At 42.8% G+C, this 24594-nt stretch overlaps 2 protein-coding genes across 2 annotated transcripts; both read left to right on the top strand.

Moving 5' to 3' along the window:
* Positions 1 to 1873: 1873 nt before the first annotated feature.
* Positions 1874 to 9940, top strand: LOC117459874 (calpain-2 catalytic subunit-like). The gene is made up of 21 exons (XM_034101035.2): positions 1874 to 2110; positions 2526 to 2595; positions 2809 to 2927; positions 3415 to 3548; positions 3661 to 3829; positions 3938 to 4021; positions 4108 to 4193; positions 4284 to 4358; positions 4805 to 4965; positions 5155 to 5324; positions 5430 to 5441; positions 6013 to 6224; positions 6402 to 6438; positions 6940 to 7005; positions 7076 to 7133; positions 7282 to 7346; positions 7488 to 7556; positions 7650 to 7728; positions 9462 to 9578; positions 9656 to 9714; positions 9797 to 9940. The coding sequence occupies exons 1-21, from the start codon at positions 1874 to 1876 to the stop codon at positions 9818 to 9820; spliced, it is 2103 nt and encodes a 700-aa protein (XP_033956926.1). The 3' UTR covers positions 9821 to 9940.
* An 889-nt stretch (positions 9941 to 10829) lies between these two features.
* On the top strand, positions 10830 to 24193 carry LOC117459873 (calpain-2 catalytic subunit-like). The gene is made up of 21 exons (XM_034101034.1): positions 10830 to 11066; positions 11413 to 11482; positions 12045 to 12163; positions 12254 to 12387; positions 12478 to 12646; positions 12739 to 12822; positions 13127 to 13212; positions 19479 to 19553; positions 19661 to 19821; positions 20128 to 20297; positions 20402 to 20413; positions 20578 to 20789; positions 20879 to 20915; positions 21000 to 21065; positions 21179 to 21236; positions 21342 to 21406; positions 23009 to 23077; positions 23179 to 23257; positions 23463 to 23579; positions 23867 to 23925; positions 24013 to 24193. Exons 1-21 carry the CDS (start codon positions 10830 to 10832, stop codon positions 24034 to 24036), a joined length of 2103 nt encoding a protein of 700 aa, XP_033956925.1. The 3' UTR covers positions 24037 to 24193.
* Positions 24194 to 24594: the final 401 nt, after the last annotated feature.

Genomic DNA, 24594 nt, shown 5'->3' with positions numbered 1-24594 from the left:
GTTGTTCATCTCATCTACTCAGAATAAGTAGCCAAGTCTAACAGTTCTTTAATTTATAATGACAACTAGTGATTCATAGATGATTTGTAAGAAATTACAGTAGGATACATGCATAATTCATTATTTGCAATGCAACATTAGCCCATTAGTTATACACTCTAACAATACTTTTTATATATTAGAGCCATAGTGAAGCATGCTAACATATTAAGAGATATAAATGTTTGTAATGGATTTCATACAACTCATTAAATGCTTTCATAAGTATTAGATGTCTTAATACAGATCAATCATTGACTGTCAGTGGCTGGGTTAGGGAGACAGAAGACTGTCTTATGATAAAAGACTGCATCAAAAGATCAATACCCAAAATCAACAAGAATACAGGTTGTCTCTGCTGGACCTGCAATTTCATACAAGTTAGTTGAGTATGTACTAATAGGAATAATGTTTTAATTCCCTTTTGTGTGTCTAAAAAACAGAGGAGGGGTATGGTTGTTATTGGCACTCATTTGTCATGTCGATGTCACAAACAAAACTGTGTACACAAAACATTCAGTGGTTTACGACCCTCCCTTCTTCCAGCTTCCAACTATAGTCAAGCCTGGTTATGCTGTGGAGGCAGTGCGGACTGGTTAACCTCAACATTGTTATTGAAAAGTCTAAATAAGATTGTAGAGATGCAGTAACACAATACAAATGTAGTAAATCATCATTGCCTCTGCATTGGTTCAGAAAATCAGCCAATGGTCTGCCGTTTAGTAAGTCTTTTATAATGATTGTATTGCATTTTATTCATTGTCTTCTTTGTTTTCCATTCTGAGATTCTATAAACAAGGGTGGAGACCCTCCCATTCACTACCTCTGATGCACATCCTTATTATGCAGGACTTCTGAGGCTCACCACATGAATCATCTTTTTATAAAACAAACAGTGGTGTATTCAACAGCCAAAATGGTTCCGGACTAAAGGATCTGATCCCTGACTGTGTACGGTTGACTTATAATTAGCTTGATAAGAGCATAAGGTGCAGTACATGCTCCAAAGCAGACACCCGTAAGGCTCAATGTTATTTACATCCCTTTACATTCCCATTCTTGCTCAACTGAACTCTTGCTTCTATTGATGCATTTAAGCTTCCTTTTCACAACTCTCAGCTGCATATACTTCCTTTACTCCCTTCCTATATCTATTGGAATACACATATCAACCTTGTTCTTCAGTGAGCACTTGTGTTTTTTCATAATGTCCCATAAATACACATTCTAATTAGTGTTTTTGGTATTTATACTATTTACCGATCAGGAAGTGGGAAACAATAAATTCAACACAATGCCCACACACACACACACACACACACACACACACACACACACACACACACACACACACACACACACACACACACACACACACACACACACACACACACACACACACACACACACACACACACACACACACACACACACACACACACACACACACACACACACACACACACACACACACACACACACACACACACACACACACACACACACACACACAGGCACACAGGCACACACATTCACACAGGCACACACACAAACAAAATAAGGCAATAAGAGTGGTGCTTCGAGTTGCCTTTAGGCGTGTCTCTGCTGTGGCCAATGCCAATATTGTTGAAGATTTGCTTATGGTGGCTGCTGTCTGTTTTGTTCCTCTCACCTGTCCATTAGAGGCCCCACCCTGTCTGTGGTGCACGGAATCCTGTCCTCACCTGCGGCAGCTACTGTATAAAGGAGGCTGGAACAAAGAAAGCAACGTTAACTCATATCACAAAGAAGAACATCGCCATCCGAGGAGTCTACATACACTGAAGAGGTGAGGATGACTTCCACTGCTGATCGTCTGGCCCATCAGAAGAAGAGGGAGGAAGGCATTGGCACCAACCAGAAAGCAGTGAAGTTCTCCCAGCAGGACTATGAGACTCTGCGGCAGCAGTGTCTGGATTGTGGAGGCCTGTTTGAGGACAACTGTTTTCCTGCTGAGAGCAAATCACTGGGCTTCAATGAGCTGGGACCATACTCAGCCAAGGCCAGGGGCGTAGTTTGGAAGAGGCCAACGGTAAGAAGAAACAGCATTATTATATTACAGCCATGAAAACAGACAAAAGTGACAATGTTTGTACTGTAATATGATCATAGGGTTGTTGAGTTCCCCACTGGGAGCAAGTAATGTACTCTCTTCTGTTGAGCATCTTAATATTATATTACAAACAGTAGCTAACTGGTTAGTACATTACGAATAAAATGTTTACAATTATGCCTCAAATACTATACAATTATGTAGAAAAAAATGCTGAATACCCCATTCACCATATTCATTGTGTGTATGATCATAGTTTTACTATTTGTGTTTGCTTATCTTATGTGTCATCAGATCTAAATCATGTAATTAAAATGTCCTCCTTCTATCTATGTACCTCTCAAAACTACTCTCAAGTTTTCAACTCAGTGTGATTGTTTGGTAAACTTTTCAGGAGCTGTGCTCAAATCCAAAGTTCATTGATGATGGAGCCACAAGGACGGACATTTGCCAAGGAGCTCTGGGTAAGTGAACAGAGAGGACGGGTCAATGATTGCATGTACAGATGGATGCATGAATGCTTTTTATAAGGGAACCACAAACATCCAACTCCTCCACCCACTGTAAAATGGAATTATCTCAGAGGTGGTTTTTTGCCACATAATGTTTCTCTGCACTGCGGTGTACACAACTTATTTCACAATCTCAGAGCATGCCTCTGCTCTGACTGTGTGTAGGTGACTGCTGGCTTCTGGCTGCAATAGCCTCTCTGACTCTGGACCAGCGGATCCTGGCTCGTGTGGTGCCCCATGGACAGAACTTCACTGAAAGATATGCCGGGATATTTCACTTCCAGGTCAGACAAAGGCCTAAGCTTGACCTTCGAGAGGGCTTTTTTGTTTATTTTCTCTTTTTGTCTTTGCCTTTTTTCCTGTCATGTCCAGCCATAAAAGTATGATTGTCGAGAAACATTCAAACTGGTACAGTCGAAAGGTTCCAGTTAGTCAATCAACAATTTGCACTGTAACTCTTGAATCTTAATCACTACTTTCCTCATATGAAGCTTGATAATTGTCAATTTCAATCATTGCACAAAGATGTTATCATTGTTCTCCTACAATGCTGATCAACACTTCATTATATGTGGAAAAATGCATAATTTGCCTGCCTACACATCCTCAAAAGTCAATTTAGAAGCTGAGATTCCATACATAAAGACACATCCTTTGAATAAGAGATGACACAACAAATAGTGTTTCATGTCAAAAGCTTCACGTTAATAGGTAATAACAATACAATTATGAACGTATTTGACCTTGAGTTTAATATTTTTTTCTTCTCAGTTCTGGCAGTTTGGTGAGTGGGTGGATGTGGTGGTCGATGACCGTTTACCCACCAGAGAAGGAAAGCTGCTGTTTGTTCACTCAGTGGAGGGATCCGAGTTTTGGAGCGCACTGCTAGAGAAAGCCTATGCTAAGTATGGATCGTGCCAGCTACAGTATATATTTTTCCGTATCAAAACCTGAATATGGTAAAAAATTGACATCATACAGATGATGATTCTGTTCTCGTCCCTCTGTGTCTGACAGGGTGCATGGCTGCTATGAAGCCCTGTCTGGAGGAAACACTATCGAGGGTTTTGAGGATTTCACAGGAGGGATTGCTGAAGTTTACACCTTAAACAAAGCTCCACCGAAGCTCTTCCAAATCATAAAGAAAGCTCTGGGGCTAGGCTCACTGCTGGGTTGCTCCATTGATGTAGGTCTTATTTTCATATTGATTTGCATGCTAACCTGTGAGAGAACAAACCAACAGTAGTCAGTACAAAGGTATCAAGATTGAAGTTTATTTTTTCTGTGTTTTCAGATCACCAATGCCTATGAGACAGAGGCGGTTACAGCTCTTAAACTTGTCAAGGGGCATGCATACTCAGTGACTGGTGCGGAGGAGGTATGCAATCCGATGTCAACAATTATATGTTGTTGTTTTTTCTAATGCATGTGAAAAACATCACTCACTGTTGCTCTCTCTTCCAGGTTAATTATCTAGGCAGGCAGGTTGAGCTGGTCCGCATCAGGAACCCATGGGGTCAGGTGGAGTGGACAGGGTCTTGGAGTGATGGGTAAATCATTTTGTTCCAAATCCTTCAACCATTATCTTCCATTTTTTTGGGGGATTTTCCTAAAAGCAATATATTATTTTCATAAATCAGATCCAGCGAATGGAACCACGTCAGTAAAGAGGAGAAGTCAAAGTTGAACAATAAGGCTGAGGATGGAGAGTTCTGGTAAATCTGTTTATCTTGTATTTACTTACTTACTTCTTGTAATGCAGCAGCAAACATAAATTACAATAAATGCATTATTTTAGATATTGTGTTGATGCTATAATATGGTTTGATAAATCAGCAAAGCAAATGGTATATGGCGTGTGTAGGATTTAGTGGCATCTAGTGGTGAGTTTGCAGATTGTAACTGACTGAATATTGAATATGCATGTCGAAATACTGGCCTTCTTTAATGTAATCGTTTCTGCTGTTAACTTGTAAACAAATGGCTATTCCACATAGGGGATTCTTTTTGTGGACACAGAGAGCTAATAAGCTAAAGAAAACACAACCATGTTTTGCTTGGGGTGGTAATACACTATATTTCAATAGGTTCTTCTAATCCTAGGTCCTGTGAGGCTCAGGCTAATGCTAAAAGTGATGAAGAAATGTGTTCCTCTCCTCAGGATGTCCTATTCAGACTTCATCAGGCAGTTCTCCACGCTGGAGATCTGTAACTTGACCCCAGACACGATCATGAGTGACGATGTGGGCCACTGGAACCACTACCAGTTTGAAGGGATGTGGAGGGTGGGCTCCACTGCTGGCGGCTGCCGCAATAACCAAGGTAGCAGAGAAACCATGTGTGTGTCTGTGCAAGAAGTTACACTCTCTCTAAGTCGTCCTCAGACGAGCCCTCCATCGTTGCTTCCAGTCATCCCGGTTCTCCATACATCTGGCCAGTTCATTGGTACTTAGTGCTCCTACGTCATTCTTACACTGCTTCATATAAATAATTACACGTTGTGTGTTCCAGCCACATTCTCGTCCAACCCACAGTATGTGGTGCTTCTGGAGGATGTGGATGACGACCCCCTGGATGGGGAGGATGGCTGCACCTTCCTGGTTGGGTTGATGCAAAAGGACGGACGACAGAAAAAGAAGCTTAACAGCAATCTTGAAACCATTGGCTTTGCCATTTATAAGGTGTCCTATAATAACATGTTTAATATGAAGTTCTCTGTATTTAATCCATTTTAAAATGTTTGACGGTCTTCTAAATAACTTTTTCTGTCTGTTTCCTTTTTACAGGTCCCAGATGAGGTCTGTATTTATACTGTTACATGCAAGTAATCAGAGGTGGGAAGTACATTTACTCAAGTACTGTACTGAAGTACAATTTTGTAAATGGTGTACTTTTACTCCACTACATTTATTGTATGCCTTTAGTTACTTTGCAGGTTTTGATTAATGATATGAAATATCGGACTTTGTTTAAACCTGGAGTAAATTCCCAAACTACCCTACAAAGTAATTACTATTAGCTGCACCTTTACCAACTTTGATAATACTTTAATGCATCAATAATTATAATCAAATATATAATATATATAAACATATTATTCTGAAATGGACCAGTAAGTACATTTACTTTTGATACTTTAAGTATATTTTGATGCTATTACTTTTGTACTTTTATTTGAGTAACCTTTTGAATGCATTACTATAACTTGTAACAGAGTATTCCTACACTCTGGTACCTCTTTTTTATCATGTACAAGATCTGAGTACTTCTCCCACCTCTGCAAGCAATGATCATTTGAATGCAACTTGAGTTTGGGTAGGTGTTTGACCTATCGGTAATAGAAAAGCCCCTTTTCCTGTTGATGTTCAGCTCAAAGGCCGCATCAATGTTCACCTGGGTCCAGATGTCCTGCTGCGACAGAGAGCAGTGGCCATGAGCAGCACCTTCATCAACACACGGGAGGTGTGCGACCGCTTCAAACTTCCTCCAGGAGAATATGCCATAGTTCCCTCGACCTTCCAGCCTCACAAGAATGGCAGCTTTGTTCTCAGGGTCTTCTCAGAGAAACAGGCTGCAACCAGGTATCAGTGCTACAGCAACATATAAACACTGAGGGACAGCTGCAGGAGAATGTAAAGTTCAGAGCTTTAGCTTATACAGCCATCTAGTGGCTCATACGCCAACTTTTTAACTTAGAGCAATGTTATTTTCCTGCACACCAACAGTGTGCTCAAGCTGTACATTTGTATATGTTTCAGTCCACTGGAGGAGGACATTGATGCTGAAATCGAGGAGGTATGTACATACACAGAGTGATTTTGTATCGATTATGAAGTGTGGGCGGTGGTGGCAAAGTCTGGAAGGTCACCAGTTCAAGTCCCAGAAAGACCAAGTGCTACCGAGTTCCCTGAGCAAGGCACCGTTCCCGACACTGCTCCCCGGGCACCGTACATAATGGCAGCCCACTGCTCCTAATCCCATCCTAACACTAGGATGGCAGCAGTGGCTCAGTCTGTGTGGTACTTGAAGGATCGCCCGTTCACATCCCAATCGGACCAAAAAAACACAAGTGGACTGGTAGCTGCCGAGGTGCCCCTTGAGCAAGGCACCGACTGGCTGCTTCTCCAAAAAAATGCATGTGTTCACCTTTGTGTATTTGTACTGTGTCTTGTATAACAAAAAACATAGTACTGCGATTGTGTGTTGAATTCAACACCCATGAATATTTAAAAAAATCCAAGAATTGTCAAAGCTTTTATTTGACATGAGTGACCTCTCTTTGTTTTGCTCTCACAGGAGGAGATATCTGAGGATGATGTGGATCCTCATTTTAGAGAGGTCTTCAAGCAGATTGCTGGCGATGTACGTAGAGCAGCATGATACAAATGTACTATATCCCTAAAAAACATTCTAATATACAATTTTCCAACAGGATATGGAGATATCTGTCTTTGAACTGGTTGAAATGTTGAACAACATTGTCTCTCACCGTGAGTATGCCTCTTACATATATATACAGTAGTTTACCTCAAATATGTAATGTATATACTATATATACTGATATACTGTCTGCACGTAGCCTTTTCATTTTCTTTGAGTTCCAAATTGGGGCTAGTTATGTTTGTAACTTTCCTGCAGGGTCTGACATCAAGACAGATGGCTTCAGCCTTGAGACAGGTCGCCTTATCGTCAGTCTGCTGGATGTATCCTCTTTAAGAAATGATCCCTCAACTTTATATTTATTTCTATTTGGGTGCATTATTATTGGGCAAATAAGATATATGAATGAAGGAATTAAATTCATAATCCATGAGGATCTTTTTATAGACCTAAACACTCCTCAGAAAGATGAAAGTGCCAAGCTGGGAGTGATGGAATTCCACTTGCTTTGGGGAAAAATCCAAAAATACCTGGTAAATTGGGAATTATGTGATTTGAAATATGTATGGCCATGTAGGAATATCTATCTGTATCTATTAACACAACACACTGTCTGGGTCAAACAGGAGATCTTCAAGAATCATGACACAGACAATTCGGGCACCATGACTTCCCACGAGATGAGAGGCGCTGCCACTCAAGCAGGTAACAAACATTATCTTGTGAAAAATCTCATACACTACTGTTATGTCAGCTAGTTATGTATGTGTTTTATACAACAAATCAATTTATTATTATTTATTATGACCTTAAAGTTTCTCATATGCTTCGCTGCTTTAAAAGTTAAAACATCTGCAAGTGTACATTGAATGGCTTGAATTCACGAATGGTATTTGTTTTCCTGATGAGAATCACAAATGTGGATGTTGCCCGCATAATTTAGTTATCTTTGAATAGAGTGTGCCTCCATAGCTGACATAAGCCTTTACCAACTTATGGTAATATAATATGGCATGTGACAAATCGGAACAGCTTTGTTAATACAGTCATTTACTTACAGTGCTCATTTTCTGGATTGTGTGTGTGTGTGTGTGTGTGTGTGTGTGCGTGCGTGCGTGCGCGCGTGCGTGTGTGCGTGTGTGTGTGTACGTGCGCGCAACACGTTCTCACTCCCATGTTATTTTTATTTTGAAATTCAGTTCCTGACGAACACCAAAAAAGACCGAGATTATGGAATTAAACCAATAAATAAAAGCAAGGATAATTGTGTGTTATTGGTGAGTAAATAACAGTGTGTTATTTTGAAAAGAATAACAAATTAGAAGGAAAAAAAGATTTCAAAAATACGAGGGTCTGAGCCCCATGTATTTTCCTCACAGACGGCAACACTAAAGGTCTACAATAAAGACCTAAATGAATATTTGGGATGTTCTTGCCTTTAGATTCTCCCAATAAGTCCAAGTACAGAGGGTGACTTTGCTGTGAAAAAACACATTTCCACCAAAAAAACGTTAGCATTCATGAAGTAATCTTCGTCATAACTAGCAAACTAAACATCATGTACATGTAGGCTACTGCACAAATAATCAGAAATAAAAACTCATTGCTCGCATAAAATGACATCAAAATGCATTTTAATGGCCAAATGAACCTTAAAATAGGCATTTTCCACCGAGAATAACACGAAGGTCGGCCATTGTTGTTGATCACGTGGTCTGGGAGCTGTTGCAGCGTCCATAGCAACCACCTTAGCATCCATGAATGTGTACACATTCATGAAGTAATCTTCGTCATAACTAGCAAACTAAACATCATGTACATGTACTGCACAAATAATCAGAAATAAAAACTCATTACTGGCATAAAATGACATCAAAACGCATTTTAATGGCCAAATTAACCTTAAAATAGGCATTATGAAGGTCTATGGGACGCCCTGACGGTCAAGGGGTACCCTGTACGTAATATAGCGACGGGGAGGGGCCCTGACCGTCCGTCAATATGTGACGGAATGGGAGTGAGAACGTGTGTGTGTGTGTGTGTGTGTGTGTGTGTGTGTGTGTGTGTGTGTGTGTGTGTGTGTGTGTGTGTGTGTGTGTGTGTGTGTGTGTGTGTGCGTGCGTGCGTGCGTGCGTGCGTGTGTGTGTGTGTGTGTGTGTGTGTGTGTGTGTGTGTGTGTGTGTGTGTGTGTGTGTGTGTGTGTGTGTGTGTGTGTGGGCAGTTACTGGCAGACTAGATAAACCAGTTGGGGGACTTCCTCCCTGCACAAAACAAGCATGGGCGAGGCTGTAACTGTATTCTTCCATTATCACCCTGCTAATACCTGACACCTTTCAATAACTATACTTCCCAAGGATCAGAAATAATGCATCTCTATGAAACTGACACTTGCTAACAGGAAATGATGGTGATAACTGACAGCTATCTTTCTTTTCCAGGTTTCCACATCAACAGTGCTGTGCTGCAGTCCATTGTCAGTCGTTATGCGGATGCTCAGTATGCCATAGACTTTGACAGCTTTGTAGGCTGTCTCATTAAACTGGAAATGCTCTACAGTAAGTGTCAGCAAACCCAACAATCTGATATGATCTGTTTCATGTTTACAATATCAACATTTCCGTCTCTCCACCAGAAATGTTTAAGTCTCTGGAGAGAGCTGACGCAGGAAATATCGAGCTGGACATGCAACAGGTGTGTGAGAGAATAACAAAAGCTGCGGTTTTTTCGGTACTTCTAGTTTGGCTGGTTTCTATAATTTTGTTTCCTCCTACAGTGGCTGTGCCTGGCGATCTACTAAAAAACTGAAGAGGAGGCCAGGGATGACACTTTTGGGATATATGCTGAAAGAAAAATGAATTCATTTCATTCAAAGATACTCTTTCCAATAATAAAAACCCATGGACTTTCCCAATATGTTCCAAATGCATGCATATTGCTAAAATGGATTTGTCAGATTAAATGATATTTGCTGATTACAAACATGGAGATATATGTATGTAGTATCCCTCACACACAATATACCCTTTTTTAATCCGTTTTTGTGGTGTTTTTGCTCTTTTAACTTTTGCAAAACTTGATAGAAAATCAAGAAAGAAAAAACAAAGACAAGTTTTCCTCTCCGTCTAATCCAATTCGATTCACATATTTTCACAGTTGAAAAAACTATATTGTTCTGTGCTTCTTTCTCCTTCTCACACACAATCACCAGCAGCTGCCGTCAGCTATAACGTCTCGTAATCACAAAACAGCGGTCGTCTATGCCGTCAATTCCACACGGCTGGTTCAAATAAATGATATAATAATAACACTATCAACAAAGGATTATAATATACAAATATATCAAACTATACATTTTAACATATGGCTCGGCTCCTACATCTGGACTATCTGTGTTTGTTTTATATAATAATGTAGGCTACAGACCAGACAGATCAAATGGTTTAAATAGTTTGAGATATTAGATTACATATTCATATTGCTTGCCGCTTTGACTTGTTTTTGTTAATTTATCTTTGTCAGATATTTTAAGGACAAAAACAATAATGCTGGTGTTAAATTATGACAAATGAGATAAGAGACATTAAATAAATCCATCCATGTGGGCCGCACCTGGGTCAAATATGCCATCAACCAATGCCAGATATGGAGTAGGCCGAATGCTGCAGGTGAGCCAGAGTTAGTGTGTCATGAATAATAAAGGGTGTGGAGACATTTGAGCTATACATTCTACACAAAGCCTGTCTATCCACACACACAGACCCGCTGGGAGACAGTCGTAGATAGTCAGAGATTTTTAGTAAAATAAAATGTCTGGCATTGCATCTAAACTTCAGCACAACCGAGAGAAATCCCAAGGGATAGGAGCCAACTCTAAAGCGGTTAAATACCTGAACCAGGACTTTGAATCGCTGAGGAACAGCTGTCTGGAGAGAGGGCAGCTTTTTCAGGATGACTGCTTTGAGCCTCTGCCATCATCCTTAGGCTTCAAAGATCTGGGACCAAATTCCTACAAAGTTCAGGGCATCCAGTGGAAAAGACCAAGGGTGGGTACAAACAGAAGGAAATCATTTAAATTATTGAAATATATTTTAAAACTGGATTTTTAAGATGATACCTGTCCCTTGTGCATCATTTACAGTACAGTGCATTTCAGTGTATCTAATGAATTCAGTTTGTCAGAAGTGCTATTTGTAATACTTTGGTCATGTACACTTTAACATACTAAATGTCAGTTTAAATGCTACACATAGGCATAAAGTGTCTTGTTTTGCCCAGTGTATTTGTATACAAAGTAAAGCCTTAAAACAAATATATAAAAGCAACAATAAAAGCAGTAACACCATTATAAAATAAAAAGCACTAGTTGAATTAAACTTGTTTTTCCTTCAGGAGTTGTGCTCCAAACCACAATTCATAATTGAAAATGCTTCCAGGACTGATATCTGTCAAGGAGCACTTGGTAAGACACACAAACACTCCTTTTGAAACTACCAAACACTCCTTTGCTTTGGTAATTTTCTTATTGAATTCACATTCAAATGCATTTTGATGTCACAATGAGATATTTAGTGTATTTTACAAAGAACACATTGATTTCCATCTTAAGCTATTTGAATGAAGGAATTTGCATTGCTTATCTAAGATAGCAGTTAGCAGATGTGAACGAGGTGACTGACTTACAGTATGTATGTCCATTATTATCATTTACTTAGTTTCATCTTTGGAAACTTTAGTCAGTATTGTGTTATCTAACACCACTTGAAGAAGATCTAAACCTCATAACTGAAAAAATGCCTGAGCCCTGACATCAGCTGTCACTCCTTAACTCTTGTCTCTCCACGCCCGTTTGGCAGAAAGCATCTCCATGTGTTGTGAGATTGAGATGTTTACAGCTAACAAGCAAAGGAAGAAAAGATAATAGCCATTACTTAGCTCACAAAAGGTCTGTGTATTCATACAGAGTATGTTCTGGAGATCATGAGGAAATGCCCGTTATTCTAACACTGTTAAATTGTGTTCAGGTGACTGCTGGCTCTTGGCAGCTATTGCCTCCCTGACTCTCAGCAAACAGGTTTTGTCTCGTGTTGTCCCCCACGATCAAAGCTTTGAGAAGAAATACGCTGGCATTTTTCACTTTGAGGTACAGCAATTCAACACCACAACCTTATTCTTATAGAAATAAAGTGAGGTTTGATTTGTACTAGTTGTGTCTCTTCCCTGTGGCTCTCAGTTCTGGCAGTTTGGTGAGTGGGTGGATGTGGTGGTTGATGACCGCTTGCCCACCAAAGATGGAGAGCTGCTGTTTGTTCACTCAGAGAAGAATTCAGAGTTTTGGAGCGCGCTGCTAGAGAAGGCATACGCCAAGTATGAAAAAATGAAGCATCAGGATACATTGTGTATGTTTCAGTATCTCGTTTTCTGGTCGCGTCATTCATGAACTTCTTATTTCTCTAGGATTAATGGATGCTACGAGGCTCTTTCTGGAGGCAGCACCATTGAGGGTTTCGAGGACTTCACTGGAGGCATTGCTGAGAGGCATGAATTAGGGAAGGCAGGCCCCCGACTCTTCAAAACCATTAAGAAGGCCTTGGATAGAGGATCGCTTCTGGGATGCTCGATTGATGTTGGTTTGAGATTCACGTTTCACTCTCAGAGATTGGAGTCCTGGATATATATGATGGTGTTTATCTTTAAAACGTTTCCTCTTTATCCCAGATTACCAACGCGTCGGACTCAGAAGCTGTCACATATCGCAAGCTGGTGAAGGGCCATGCCTACTCGGTGACAGGAGCGGAGCTGGTGAGGGAATACCTGTGTTTTTATTAGAGCCGCAACGATTGGTCGATTCGTACATGCTTTTTTTTTTTATAAACCTTAATTTTTCAAACCTCAAAATATGGAGATTTGAAATATATTATACGCAAAGATCTCCAGGTATAAAATGAAGCTGCAGTGGCTACCATGTGTTCTCTAAAATGTAATAGATGTTACAATTAGGTAACTGAGGCATGATCTCTTTTGTAATATGTATATTACTGCTATACTGTAGTGTTTCCCTATTGATTTTCTGGTTGAGAGTTATTGACCCTTAATTCTGTTTCAGGTGGAGTGTAGAGGAGACCGGGTGCAGTTGATCAGGATTAGAAACCCATGGGGTCAGGTGGAGTGGAATGGAGCCTGGAGTGACAAGTGAGAATGAATATGGTCACATGTGCATGTTACCGTATACTGTGAGCATGTTATCATAAACTCACATTTGTATTACATTTTCCTGGTTTGGTTTAGATTCTGACAGGTGACATTGTTAACTGATCAACATGTATCATTTAAACTGCTCCCATTTTCTTCTTATAAATAGGATTTCCCAATAATGCCTTTTGTTTTGTTCATAAGAGGACCCGGCCTAATTGAAACATCTACATACCTGCCAACCCTACCGATTTGGGCGGTAGTCTACCGCTTTTGACATGTTTCTACCGCCTACCGACTCAGCTGGCTTTCCCTACCGATTTTCAATCTTCCCAAACTATAACAAATAAAAATGACTCTACATAGACACTGGACTCGACTTTTGGCGGACACCGTTTGTAACGTGTCTGATCGCATCATACAAACAGTCCTGTGTTTCTGAAAGAGAAACAACGTGCAGACCGGGGGTAACGCTGCCTTTCGTCTGCACCCCCGGGGCTGATGGGTAATCACTCCCAAATGAGTTTAAGGGAACAGAACGAGGCATTTGAGTCCTGCAGGATCTCCCCGTACCGTATCAGTGTCTCGAAAACACATGTTAGCGACTGAAAGACATCCAGTGTTTGGTCTTTTCCTGAAGCATCCTTCACCTACAGTGTCTGAACTGAAAGAGGACCACAAACACACACAAAATATAATACCATTTTCAGATTTGGGGATACTTTTTCTGACATTTCAACACCAAACATGTCGTTATAATGTCTCTGTTTAGTGAACTACAGCAATCTGAAAGCCTGTACATTATTTATATCACACTTTATCAGTAGAAAAATGCAGGAAATTACTTTTTTAATGCAGTATTTTCTGATTTGTGGCGCAACACAAAGATATTTCGCTCTGTGCAAAAATTTGACTCCAATATGTCAACAACATGAAACAAGAATATGAACCTGGCTTTATCCAATGTTCACACAAGAGTTCTACATCCTCCTGAGTCCTGACACATCCTTCATATTCACTGTCTCAAATGAAAGAGGACCAGAAACACATTAAAAATATAATAAAATGTGGAGACTTTGGGATATTTGTCTCCCATTCTTTTACTTTTCGGGCATTTTACAGACCAGACATGTCGTTGATGTCACTGTTTACCAAACTACCACTTTTTCTGAAAAATGCATAAAATGACGCAATATATGTTAAATACATGGTTTATGTTACGGACTCAGACACTTAGGATGTAGGACCCAATTGCAAGACCCGGGAAACAGAGGTAAAGTATCTGTAAGATACTTTATTTTCCAAAACAGCATTGAACAACAAAAAAGGTAACTATCAAATCTCTAGCCGGGAGGACAAAAATAGAGAACAAAAAATGAAAGCGCTCACGTAGTGAGGAATCAAACTTTTCAAGAGTAGCCTACAAAGAGCTTAGACCTGACCATAGCAAGGGACAATACGCATAGACCTGACCATGACAAGAGACAAAAACGAACTGACACTGAACACTGGGAGACAGGGGAATTTAAACAAAGGGTAACAAGACACAGGTGGGAATAATCAGGGGCGGGACTGACGCTGATTAACACAGGAGACACAGAAGGGGTGACAGGTGAAAACAATCAGGGATTTAGACACACCAGGGAAACTAACGACAGACAGGAAAACACAGGGAAAAAAGACCAGACAATATACAGGGAGGAAAACATGACAAGGAGTACTGGGGTTACGTACTGTAACCCAGTTTCTATGAGTATAGGCGCAGCCCTCTAAGGCTATCGCTATTGGGTAATCCCCACTGCACGTGTGCAGCACTGACAGACTTATTCCACGCCCACCTACGACGTGGGCCCCACCTCCGGGCTCACTTCCGTATAAATAGGAAGTAGGCCCTACAATCCGCTCCAACAGCTTTTCTTCAGCTATTCACGGAGCCAGTGGGGCCCGAACCTTAGAGGGCTGCGCCTATACTCATAGAAACTGGGTTACAGTACGTAACCCCAGTTCTATATCGTATAAGGCTTCGCCCTCTAAGGCTATCGCTATTGGGTTAAGGGCGAAGCAGGATGTAGTCCACACCCCACTGGTTCCGTCCGTTACCAGAAGCACAAAACACACCTACTCAGTTAATAACCCATGTCCATTTCGCCATGCGTAAATGGAGCATCACATTCCCAGGGAATATAGCATTAAAAAATGAATATTCTCCATCAGGGAACGAAGGTAGGCTTACTCGGGCTACCTGTCGTTTATAAAAAGTAGAGATCGAGTCTCACTTGTTAAAAACGATCAAGAGAGGGGGGAAAAAGGCAGCTCTCTTATTGCCGACAGGCAGGAGAGAGGGCATGCAATTGAAAAACCCCGACATTACTCATTCTGGCAGGCTATTCAGTACTGAATGTGTCAGAGAGGAATGGGAGACATCCCTCAAATACAAACGAATAAAAGAACTGGGGGAAGACCAAGATGCAGCAGTGCAAATGTCTTTCACTGTCATTCCTCCGTGCAACGCCGTAAAGGAGGTGAGGAGGAGGAAAGAAGCCATCCAAAGTTATCACTCTCGATCTAAACGAGCTTGTGATAACCTTTGGCATAAAAACCGGGTTAGGGCGCAAAACAGCTAAGCTGCCATCTCCTTGGATCTGGAGACATGACGGAGGCTCGGAGCCACCGAGAGAGCAGACCAATCACTCACCCTTTTAGCTGATGTGAGAGCCAAGAGCAGAGCTACTTTGGCTGACAAAAACTTCAGGGGAACCTGATCTAAAGGTTCAAATGGAGCTTTACTCAGTGCGCGTAACACTAAACACTGTGCTGACACCAATCTATGTGGCAAGATGAAATGGCAGCAGCATATGTTTCGACCGTGCTATAAGCCAATTCCTGTCCAGCAACAGCTGGAGGAACGACAGCACGAAGCAGGGGGCCCAACGGGGTCCAGGATGTGTGTTCAGCAGCTGCGCTGATCGAACATCTCCTTGGCGATTTATGTAGGCCGCCTCTGCTTTGTTGTCTGTTCGAATCAACACATGTTGATTGTACAGCAACAGGGCGAAGTGCTGGATTACTTTCCATATAGTAATTCCAGCACGTTTATATGGAGAGACATGTGACCTGGCCACTGTCCCCCCACTGCCTGCGACATGCACGTTCCTCAGCCTGCGAGAGATGCGTCTGTGAACACTGCGGTGTGTGACGTCACTCTGTTCAGGGGCACCCCCACTGACGTGGAGATTTTTCCAGTGGGTTCAATCCAAACCCACGGAAGGAGGAATGTACACCATGCGTCTCCTCTGACGCACGGGGTCGATACGCAGGCAAATAAACCACCTCTGGAGTCTCCTCACTGTGAAGGAGACCCAGGGGAATCACCACGTGACCAGCTGATATCATGCCTAACAGCTGCATCACTGTCACCGCCCCGCGGGGTGTGATGCGCCGGAGGAGAGCTGTCCGAGCTGCTTAAAAACCAATAGGTTTTAAAGACAGCCGGTTTATGCACCGAGCCATGCTGCCATATAACCGACAGGTCCGGGGCAGCCGGCTTAACCGGTGAGCCTTGCTGCTTATTATTATCCATCTGTCCATCGAACACGCGCGTCACCACTCTGAGTAATACTCTGAGAGCGCGCAACCTGCTCTGGATGTGCTGTGGTTGTCATGGTGACGAGCCACGTCAGAGCCCTCGCCGCCGTTGCCCGTGAAGCAACCCAAGAGGGGCCCAGACCGAAAAGGCTGCGAGGGGGCCTCCACACACTGCCTCTCACACCGGCTCTCATCCTGTCTCTGTTTCGGAGAAGGCTCGTAAACTGGACATTGAGGCGCGTTCACGCTCAAACCTGTGAGGAATGAGCGGAGGTGTGTGCAGTGCTATTCACACGGTGCGTAATAACAGCCCATGGCTCATTATGACCGTGTGTAGTAGGCACATCTGGGACAGAGGAAAAACCGTGCTGCCTGCTAACCGACGGGTTAACAGCTGCACCGGAGGAGAGCTGTCTTTCTCCATTCTCTGCTGTGAGAGTCGCGCTCTCATGCGGGCTGAGTTCAATTCCACTCCCAGTTAAATGTCTGGGAGGGAAGAGGACAGCTCTTCTTCCAGTTGATAATGAAACCCAGGCTTGACAGCCACAGCCGGTCGTCCAGGCAAAATTACCCTCATCCCCATTCTGAGTAGCTGCTCCAATCGTCTCCACCCACTTTGAAAAAAGTGCGTGGAGCCAGGAATGAGAAACGCAGGAATTTGCTGTGTTTCGGGATGATGGTTACGTGGAGGTAAGCATCTTTCAGGACTATGGATGTGAACCTCCCTGGTGAACACACTCCAGCTCCAGTTTGATCGTCAGCATGGGAAAAGGCCATTCCCTTGTTGGACACTGACAGATCGAGGATGGGTCTCATTCCCCCCGCCCCGTCTCCTTCGGGACCAGAAAATAGCGGGAGTAGAAACCCCTGATGTTCTTCCCTTTGAGGAACCCCGGGAAAAGACTTTCTTTAACCAGAGTTCCTGCCGCTCTGCACGGAGCGCGAGACACTGTTCCTGGGATGACAGGACTTCCTGTATCCCGTAGAACTGCGGGGGGAGAGGCGAATTGCAGAGACTACCCTTTGCCCATCCGCCTCTTATCCATCTGTCCATCAGACATACTCGCCGCCACCCTGAGTACCATACAGTACTCTGATAGCGCCGGGTGTACATTCTCTGGATGTGCTGTGGTTGGTAACAAACCATGCCAGAGCCCTCCACATGCTGCATTCCACACCGGCTCTCAATATGTCGTCGTTTAGGAGAATACTCGTAAACTGCGCGTTCACACTCAACCCCACTAAGGGATGAGCGGAGGTGTGTGCAGTGCTGTCCACACAAGGCGTAATAATGGCCCTCCGTGGGCTTATTACGACCGTGGGTAGGAGGTGTCTGAGACAGAGGAAAAATCCATGCTGCCTAAACCCAAAAAGTTTACGGTAGACGGATTTGAATAGCAAGCCCAGCTGTTTTATTAACCGATAAGTTAAAAAAAACAGCCGGCTTAGGCAGCGAGCCATGCAGCCAAGTAACCAATAGGCTATTGGCAGCTGGCTTAACCGGGGAGCCTTGCTGCATATTAACTTCCCTCTGTCCATATAACCCACGCGCCGTCACTCAAGGCGCGAACCTGCTCTGGATGTGCTGTGGTTGTCATGGTGACGAGCCACGCCAGAGCCCTCCAGACATTGCATTTCACACAGGCTCTCCTTATGTCGCGTTTAGGAGAAGGCTCGTAAACCGGACAACCACATGGTGATCCGTGCATGGAGGGGAAGGAGTCGCCTGACTGCTGCCACTCGGATCCAATAAATAAAGGGTATTGGTCCACAGAGTACAATTCCTGGACTAGCCAATCATCCTCGGCCACAGCAGCGAGAGCGTCCGCTCTCCACTGTCTGTGGGCCAGAGGGAGACGGACACAATGAGTGCACGACACCTGGGGAGTGAGAGCCGCGTTTGCGTGCTCTAATCCCCGGCAAAACTCACACTGTGAGCTCCGGTCGTAACTCATATGTCGGGTTGACACCGGGCCCCCACCCTGTTTCCCCCGTCCGGAGGAGAGGGAGGATGGGCCCAGGGGAACCAGGAATGTTTGCTTTTTAGTAAGTAGCTCTTAAAAGAACTTGTTTTGCCTGTCAATGCTTCTGCAACGGAGTGCTGAAGAAAAGTAGGAGTGGATTGTAGGGCCTACTTCCTATTTATACGGAAGTGAGCCCGGAGGTGGGGCCCACGTCGTAGGTGGGCGTGGAATAAGTCTGTCAGTGCTGCACACATGCAGTGGGGATTACCCAATAGCGATAGCCTTAGAGGGCGAAGCCTTATACGATATAGAACAGAAAAACACCCACTACCAGACACACAGACTTAAAACCGTGACAGTTTATAAATGTAATTACTGGGGTTCCATTTATTCTGATTACCTAATTTGGTTGTGCACATTTGCCGCGCGTAAACCTACCTCTTTTGGATTTGGAAAGGTTGGCATGTATGCATCTACATCCTTTGTTTTGACAAGGGTATTAAGTGTGTGTTTCTGACATGCGTGTAACACCAAGGAGACGTACACACCCAGTGGAACGGCTGGTAAATCCTGTGGTAAAAAGTTGTTACTCAGACTCTGGCTTTAAAGCTTGTTTTTGCATGTAGGGGGAATGTGTGACACAGTAAGGTAAGGTGGTTTATTTCTCATGTTTGAACTTCATCATACAAATGAGAATGTATTGGCACTTCATCCTAGGTCTTCTGAGTGGAGATATGTGAGTGACAGTGACCGGGACAGGCTGATCAAGCGTTGTGAGGACGGGGAGTTCTGGTAAACATCTGAATATACTCTTGGGTTTGAACTGCGAAAACACTATAATACTCCAGTAAAAGGAAACGGCCATTTAAAGTTAAGGATGTGATTTTCTTTGTCCACAGGATGTCATTTTCAGACTTCCTGCGCCAATATTCCCGCCTTGAGATCTGCAACCTGACACCTGATGCCCTCAAAGATGACAAGTTCCAGAAATGGGCGGAGTCAGAGTTTGAAGAAACGTGGAGAAGAGGCGTGTCAGCTGGTGGTTGCAGGAACTTCCCAAGTATGATCAGTTTCTCAATCTTCACCCCAGAACGTGTGTGTGTGTGTGTGTGTGTGTGTGTGTGTGTGTGTGTGTGTGTGTGTGTGTGTGTGTGTGTGTGTGTGTGTGTGTGTGTGTGTGTGTGTGTGTGTGTGTGTGTGTGTGTGTGTGTGTGTGTGTGTGTGTGTGTGTGTGTGTGTGTGTGTGTGTGTGTGTGTGTGTGTGTGTGTGTGTGTGTGTGTGTGTGTGTGTGTGTGTGTGTGTGTGTGTGTGGGCTGCTGTAACAATGTTGACAAGCTCCTTGCTAACCCTTGCTTTTCTACATAGATACCTTCTGGATGAATCCTCAGTTTGTCATAAAGCTGGAAGAGGCGGATGATGACTCTGATGATGGTGAGGATGGCTGCACCTTCATCGTGGGCTTGATGCAGAAGAACAGACGCCGTATGAAGAAAATGGGGCAGGACATGCAGACCGTCGGCTTTGCCATCTACGACGTAAGGAGCTGCCTTTTTAAGATGTAGACGATAATAGTCATGTACTCAATTTATCATATGTATCATTGGCACCAATTCTTACTATTGTTTTTGTCTTTTTCCAGCTGCCTAAGGAGGTATGTATACAAATATGAAGACACTTTAATACATTAGCATGTTTCTCGGAGCACCAATTGTTGTCTATGGCTCAATTATCTGTCCTTTAAAAGTTCTCTAATTACACCAATGGAAGGTTAAAGGCGCCCTTGTGTGACGGTACTGCATGTGTGTCATTTTCCAGTACTATGGCCAAAAGCAAGTGCACCTGAAAAGAAACTTCTTTGTGCGCCACGCTTCAGCTGCGCGCTCCGAGACCTTCATCAACCTGCGAGAAGTTTGCAACCGCTTCTGTCTTCCTCCAGGCGAATACCTCATCATCCCCTCCACCTTTGAGCCCAACAAGAACGGAGACTTTTACGTGCGGGTGTTCTCTGAGAAACCGGCCTCATTCCAGTACGTCTCTTTCACAAATAAGTGCAATTCCTTGACAAAGATTATTTATAATCATTCAATATCTAAATATGATGTCTCACTGTTTTTAGAGAGATAGATGATCGTGTGGACTGCCATGTTGAGCAGGTAAATCATAACCCTTGATGTATATGTTTTTGAAGATTGATTTTTAACAAGGAAGGACAAACATGCATACTTTGTCATGTCTAGATTAACATTGATGAAGATGACATCAGTGACAGATTCAAGAAACTGTTTGGACAGCTTGCCGGAGCTGTGAGTATGCGTAAAATGTGACATTTTGACAATTTTTATTTTTGATATCATCTTATAGTTCCAAGTCAATGTTTCTTTTAACTTACAATATGTCCCTCTCAAATGCTTCTTAGGATGTGGAGATTTCTGCATTCGAGCTGCAGAGAATCCTCAACCGAGTTGTGGGGAAGAGTAAGATAAAGGATTTATCTCTCCTCTTAAAGTAAAGTTCAGTATGTGCATTTCATTATATGACACTTAAAGCAAGTGACCCCTGTGTTTTTGATTCATTTTTAGGAGAGGACATTAAAACCAGTGGGTTTAGCCAGACGACTTGCCGCAACATGATCAATCTGCTGGATGTATCCTTCCAACTAATTTATGTCAAGAGAAATCTGTAATACAATGACCCTCTTAACATCCTGTGTTCCCCTTTTTTTTTTTCATCTAGCTCTGTAAGAAAGTTAATAAGCATTATATTCCATAGTGTCAAACTATCCCTTTTTAAGGCTGAAAACGCCTCATTTATGAAAGCGTTCAAGGTTCAAGGCTTTTATTTGTCCTACGTACATAGCTACAGTGTAGTTATGTCAATGAAAATCTTAGGTCACAGGCTTCTCCAACAGTGCAACACAGTAAAACAGAAAAAATTGTGCAAGTAAATACAAAAAAGAAAATAGTGCAACAAGAGTCTACAAGTGATTGGAATATTATATATTAGATAAATAATTTGTAAGTTGCAGCCAGATGAATGTTATGAATGTTGTTACAAAAGTTCAGGTGTTTAACAGTCTTATGGCCAGTGGAATAAAACAGGCCATAAGGATGGCTGCTCCGTCCTGGTGATGTGCTGTGCAGTTTTCACCACTCTCTGTAAAGCCTTACGATTGAGGGCGGTGCAGATGCCGTACCAGTGATGCAGCCAGTCAGGATGCACCTGTAGAAGGTCAGGATACTCTCTATGGTGCACCTGTAGAAGTTGCAGAGTATCCTGGAGTCCATGTTGAACCTCCTCAGCCTGCGGAGGAAGAAGAGCCGCTGTCGAGCTTTCTTGGTGATGGTGGTGGTGTGAAGAGTCCATGTCAGGTCCTCAGTGATGTGGACCCTGTGGAACCTGAAGCTGCTGACTCTCCACCGTAGTCCCATTGATAGCGATGGGGGCGTGTCCCTCTCCCTGCTGCTTCCTGTTATCCACAATCAGCTCCTTTGTTTTGCTGACGTTGAGATGGAGGTTGTTATCCTGGCACCAAGATGTCAGGTTTTCGACCTCCTCTCTGTACGCCGTCTCGTCGCCGTCGGTGATCAGGCCGATGACGGTCGTGTCGTCAGCAAACTTCACGATGGTGTTGGAGCTGTGTATGGCCACACAGTCGTGTGTGAACAGGGAGTAGAGGAGAGGGCTGAGCACGCAGCCTAGGGCTCCGGTGTTGAGGATCAGGGTGGAGGATGTGATGTTTCCCACCCGCACTGCCTGGAGTCTGCCCGTCAGGAAGTTCAGGATCCAGTCACAGAGGGCGCTGTTGAGCCCAAGATCTCTGAGCTTGATGACCAGCTTGGAGGGCACAATGGTATTGAAGGCTGAACTGTAGTCAATGAACAGCATTCTCACATATGTGTTCCTCTGGTCCAGGTGTGAAAGGGCAGTGTGGAGCGGGAGCGGGGGCGGGGGGGGGCTGCTATGGCGTCGTCTGTGGACCTGTTTGCTCTGTAGGCAAACTGCAGGGGGTCCAGAGAGTCAGGGAGGGAGGAGGTGATGAATGTTTTTGACTAACCGCTCAAAGCACTTCATGATGATGGAGTTGAGTGCTACTGGGCGGTAGTCATTGAGACTGGTGATTTTTTACTTTTTGGGGACAGGAACGATAACCATAACTGTGATAAGTGGCCCATCAGTGAAGTCATGTCAGATAGACAACCAAAGCCTGCTCCTTCCATCATAACTGTCCTTGACATACTCTTCAAAGAAAGATGGAACTGGGAAGCTGGGAATCGTGGAATTTAAGATCTTGTGGACAAAGATTGAGAAGTTCCTGGTGTGTTTCTTGTTTGTTTGTATTGACATTAACATGCAATGTGTTACAGTATGTTGGTAGTATGGTGATAATACATATTAACTGTGTGTGCTCTCCATCAGGAACTGTTCAAAAACAGAGATGCAGACAAAAGTGGCTGTGTGAGCGCCTCTGAGATGCGGATGGCTGTTGAGGATGCTGGTGAGAAGTTCATTTCACAAAATATGTGTCTACACAGCCATTATCCCTTGCAACTGCAAAGGAAAATACTCAGTACATATACAGGGGGTCTGTATATTTTTTTTGTGTCCACATTCTGAGGTGCGTGAATGGCTTTGTCTTCAGATTCTTTCATTATGTGCTGTTAGATATTATTTTAAATGTGTTTCTTTTTGCATTTCGGCAGGTTTCTCTCTCAACAACTCTCTCCATCAGATCATTGTGGCTCGCTACTCTGAACCAAACCTCAGCATTGACTTTGACAACTTTGTGTGCAGCCTGATCCGCTTGGAGTCACTCTTCAGTGAGTCTTTCTCATTGTTACCACATTTTAAGCTGTGATCAGCACAGCGCTAAGACACTCCAACAGCACATACACCATTTTGGATGTTATCTTTTTTTTGTAACTAACTTTAATTACAACATATCAAAGTGACACACAATTCAAGTAAGGATTCCTGTCCAAAACAGAATCCCATTGACTAAGAAGGATCTATTAAATTAATGAAATATGTAGAATGAACCAGAAACAGTATTTCCTCTTTCCCTAGCACCTGATTTTATAAAGTGATTTAATTTAATTTACAACAGACACCTTCAAGATCCTGGACAAGGATGGGTCTGGTGTGATAGAGCTGGGTTTTATGCAGGTAAGAGCGGAGCTGTAATCATGACACAAAACTATAAAGCAATGATTCATTGACCACACTGACCCGTTCTTGTGTTTTCATTCACAGTGGCTAAGTCTGTCGATGTTGTAGAGGAGCTCCTCAGACTGTTAACTGATGGAGAATCAAGACATGTGTTGAACAGATATCATATCTGAATATTATGGATAAGTGGATTCAAGTTTGTATTTGATTCAAAACCTAATCAATGTATTGTGAGGGGGAAATAATATGGGTTTGATTTTCCAGAAACATAATAAAACCAGAATGTCACACAAATGATAATCCTTTTATTTGGAGTAAATCAATATTATTTTGAGCAGTTTGCAAATCAACTGGAAATAATAATGTTAATAATGTCTTTCTGCCCTCTCAGTTCTTTCTTATCCTAAGAAGTGCACAACAGTTCTGATAGTGTTCTCAAGTATTTTTGGTAAACTACACTGAACAAAAATATAAACGCAACACTTTTGTTTTTGCTCCCATTTTTCATGAGATGAACTCAAAGATCTAAAACATTTTCTATATACACAAAATAACCATTTCTCTCAAATATTGTTCACAAATCTGAAAAAATCTGTGATAGTGAGCACTTCTCCTTTGCCGAGATAATCCATCCCACCTCACAGGTGTGGCATATCAAGATGATTA

Source organism: Pseudochaenichthys georgianus, chromosome 15 (genome assembly GCF_902827115.2).
Source record: "Pseudochaenichthys georgianus chromosome 15, fPseGeo1.2, whole genome shotgun sequence".
NCBI lineage: Eukaryota > Metazoa > Chordata > Actinopteri > Perciformes > Channichthyidae > Pseudochaenichthys > Pseudochaenichthys georgianus.
The sequence above is the reverse complement of the archived record's forward strand: the minus strand, read 5'-3'. Positions and strand labels throughout refer to the sequence as shown.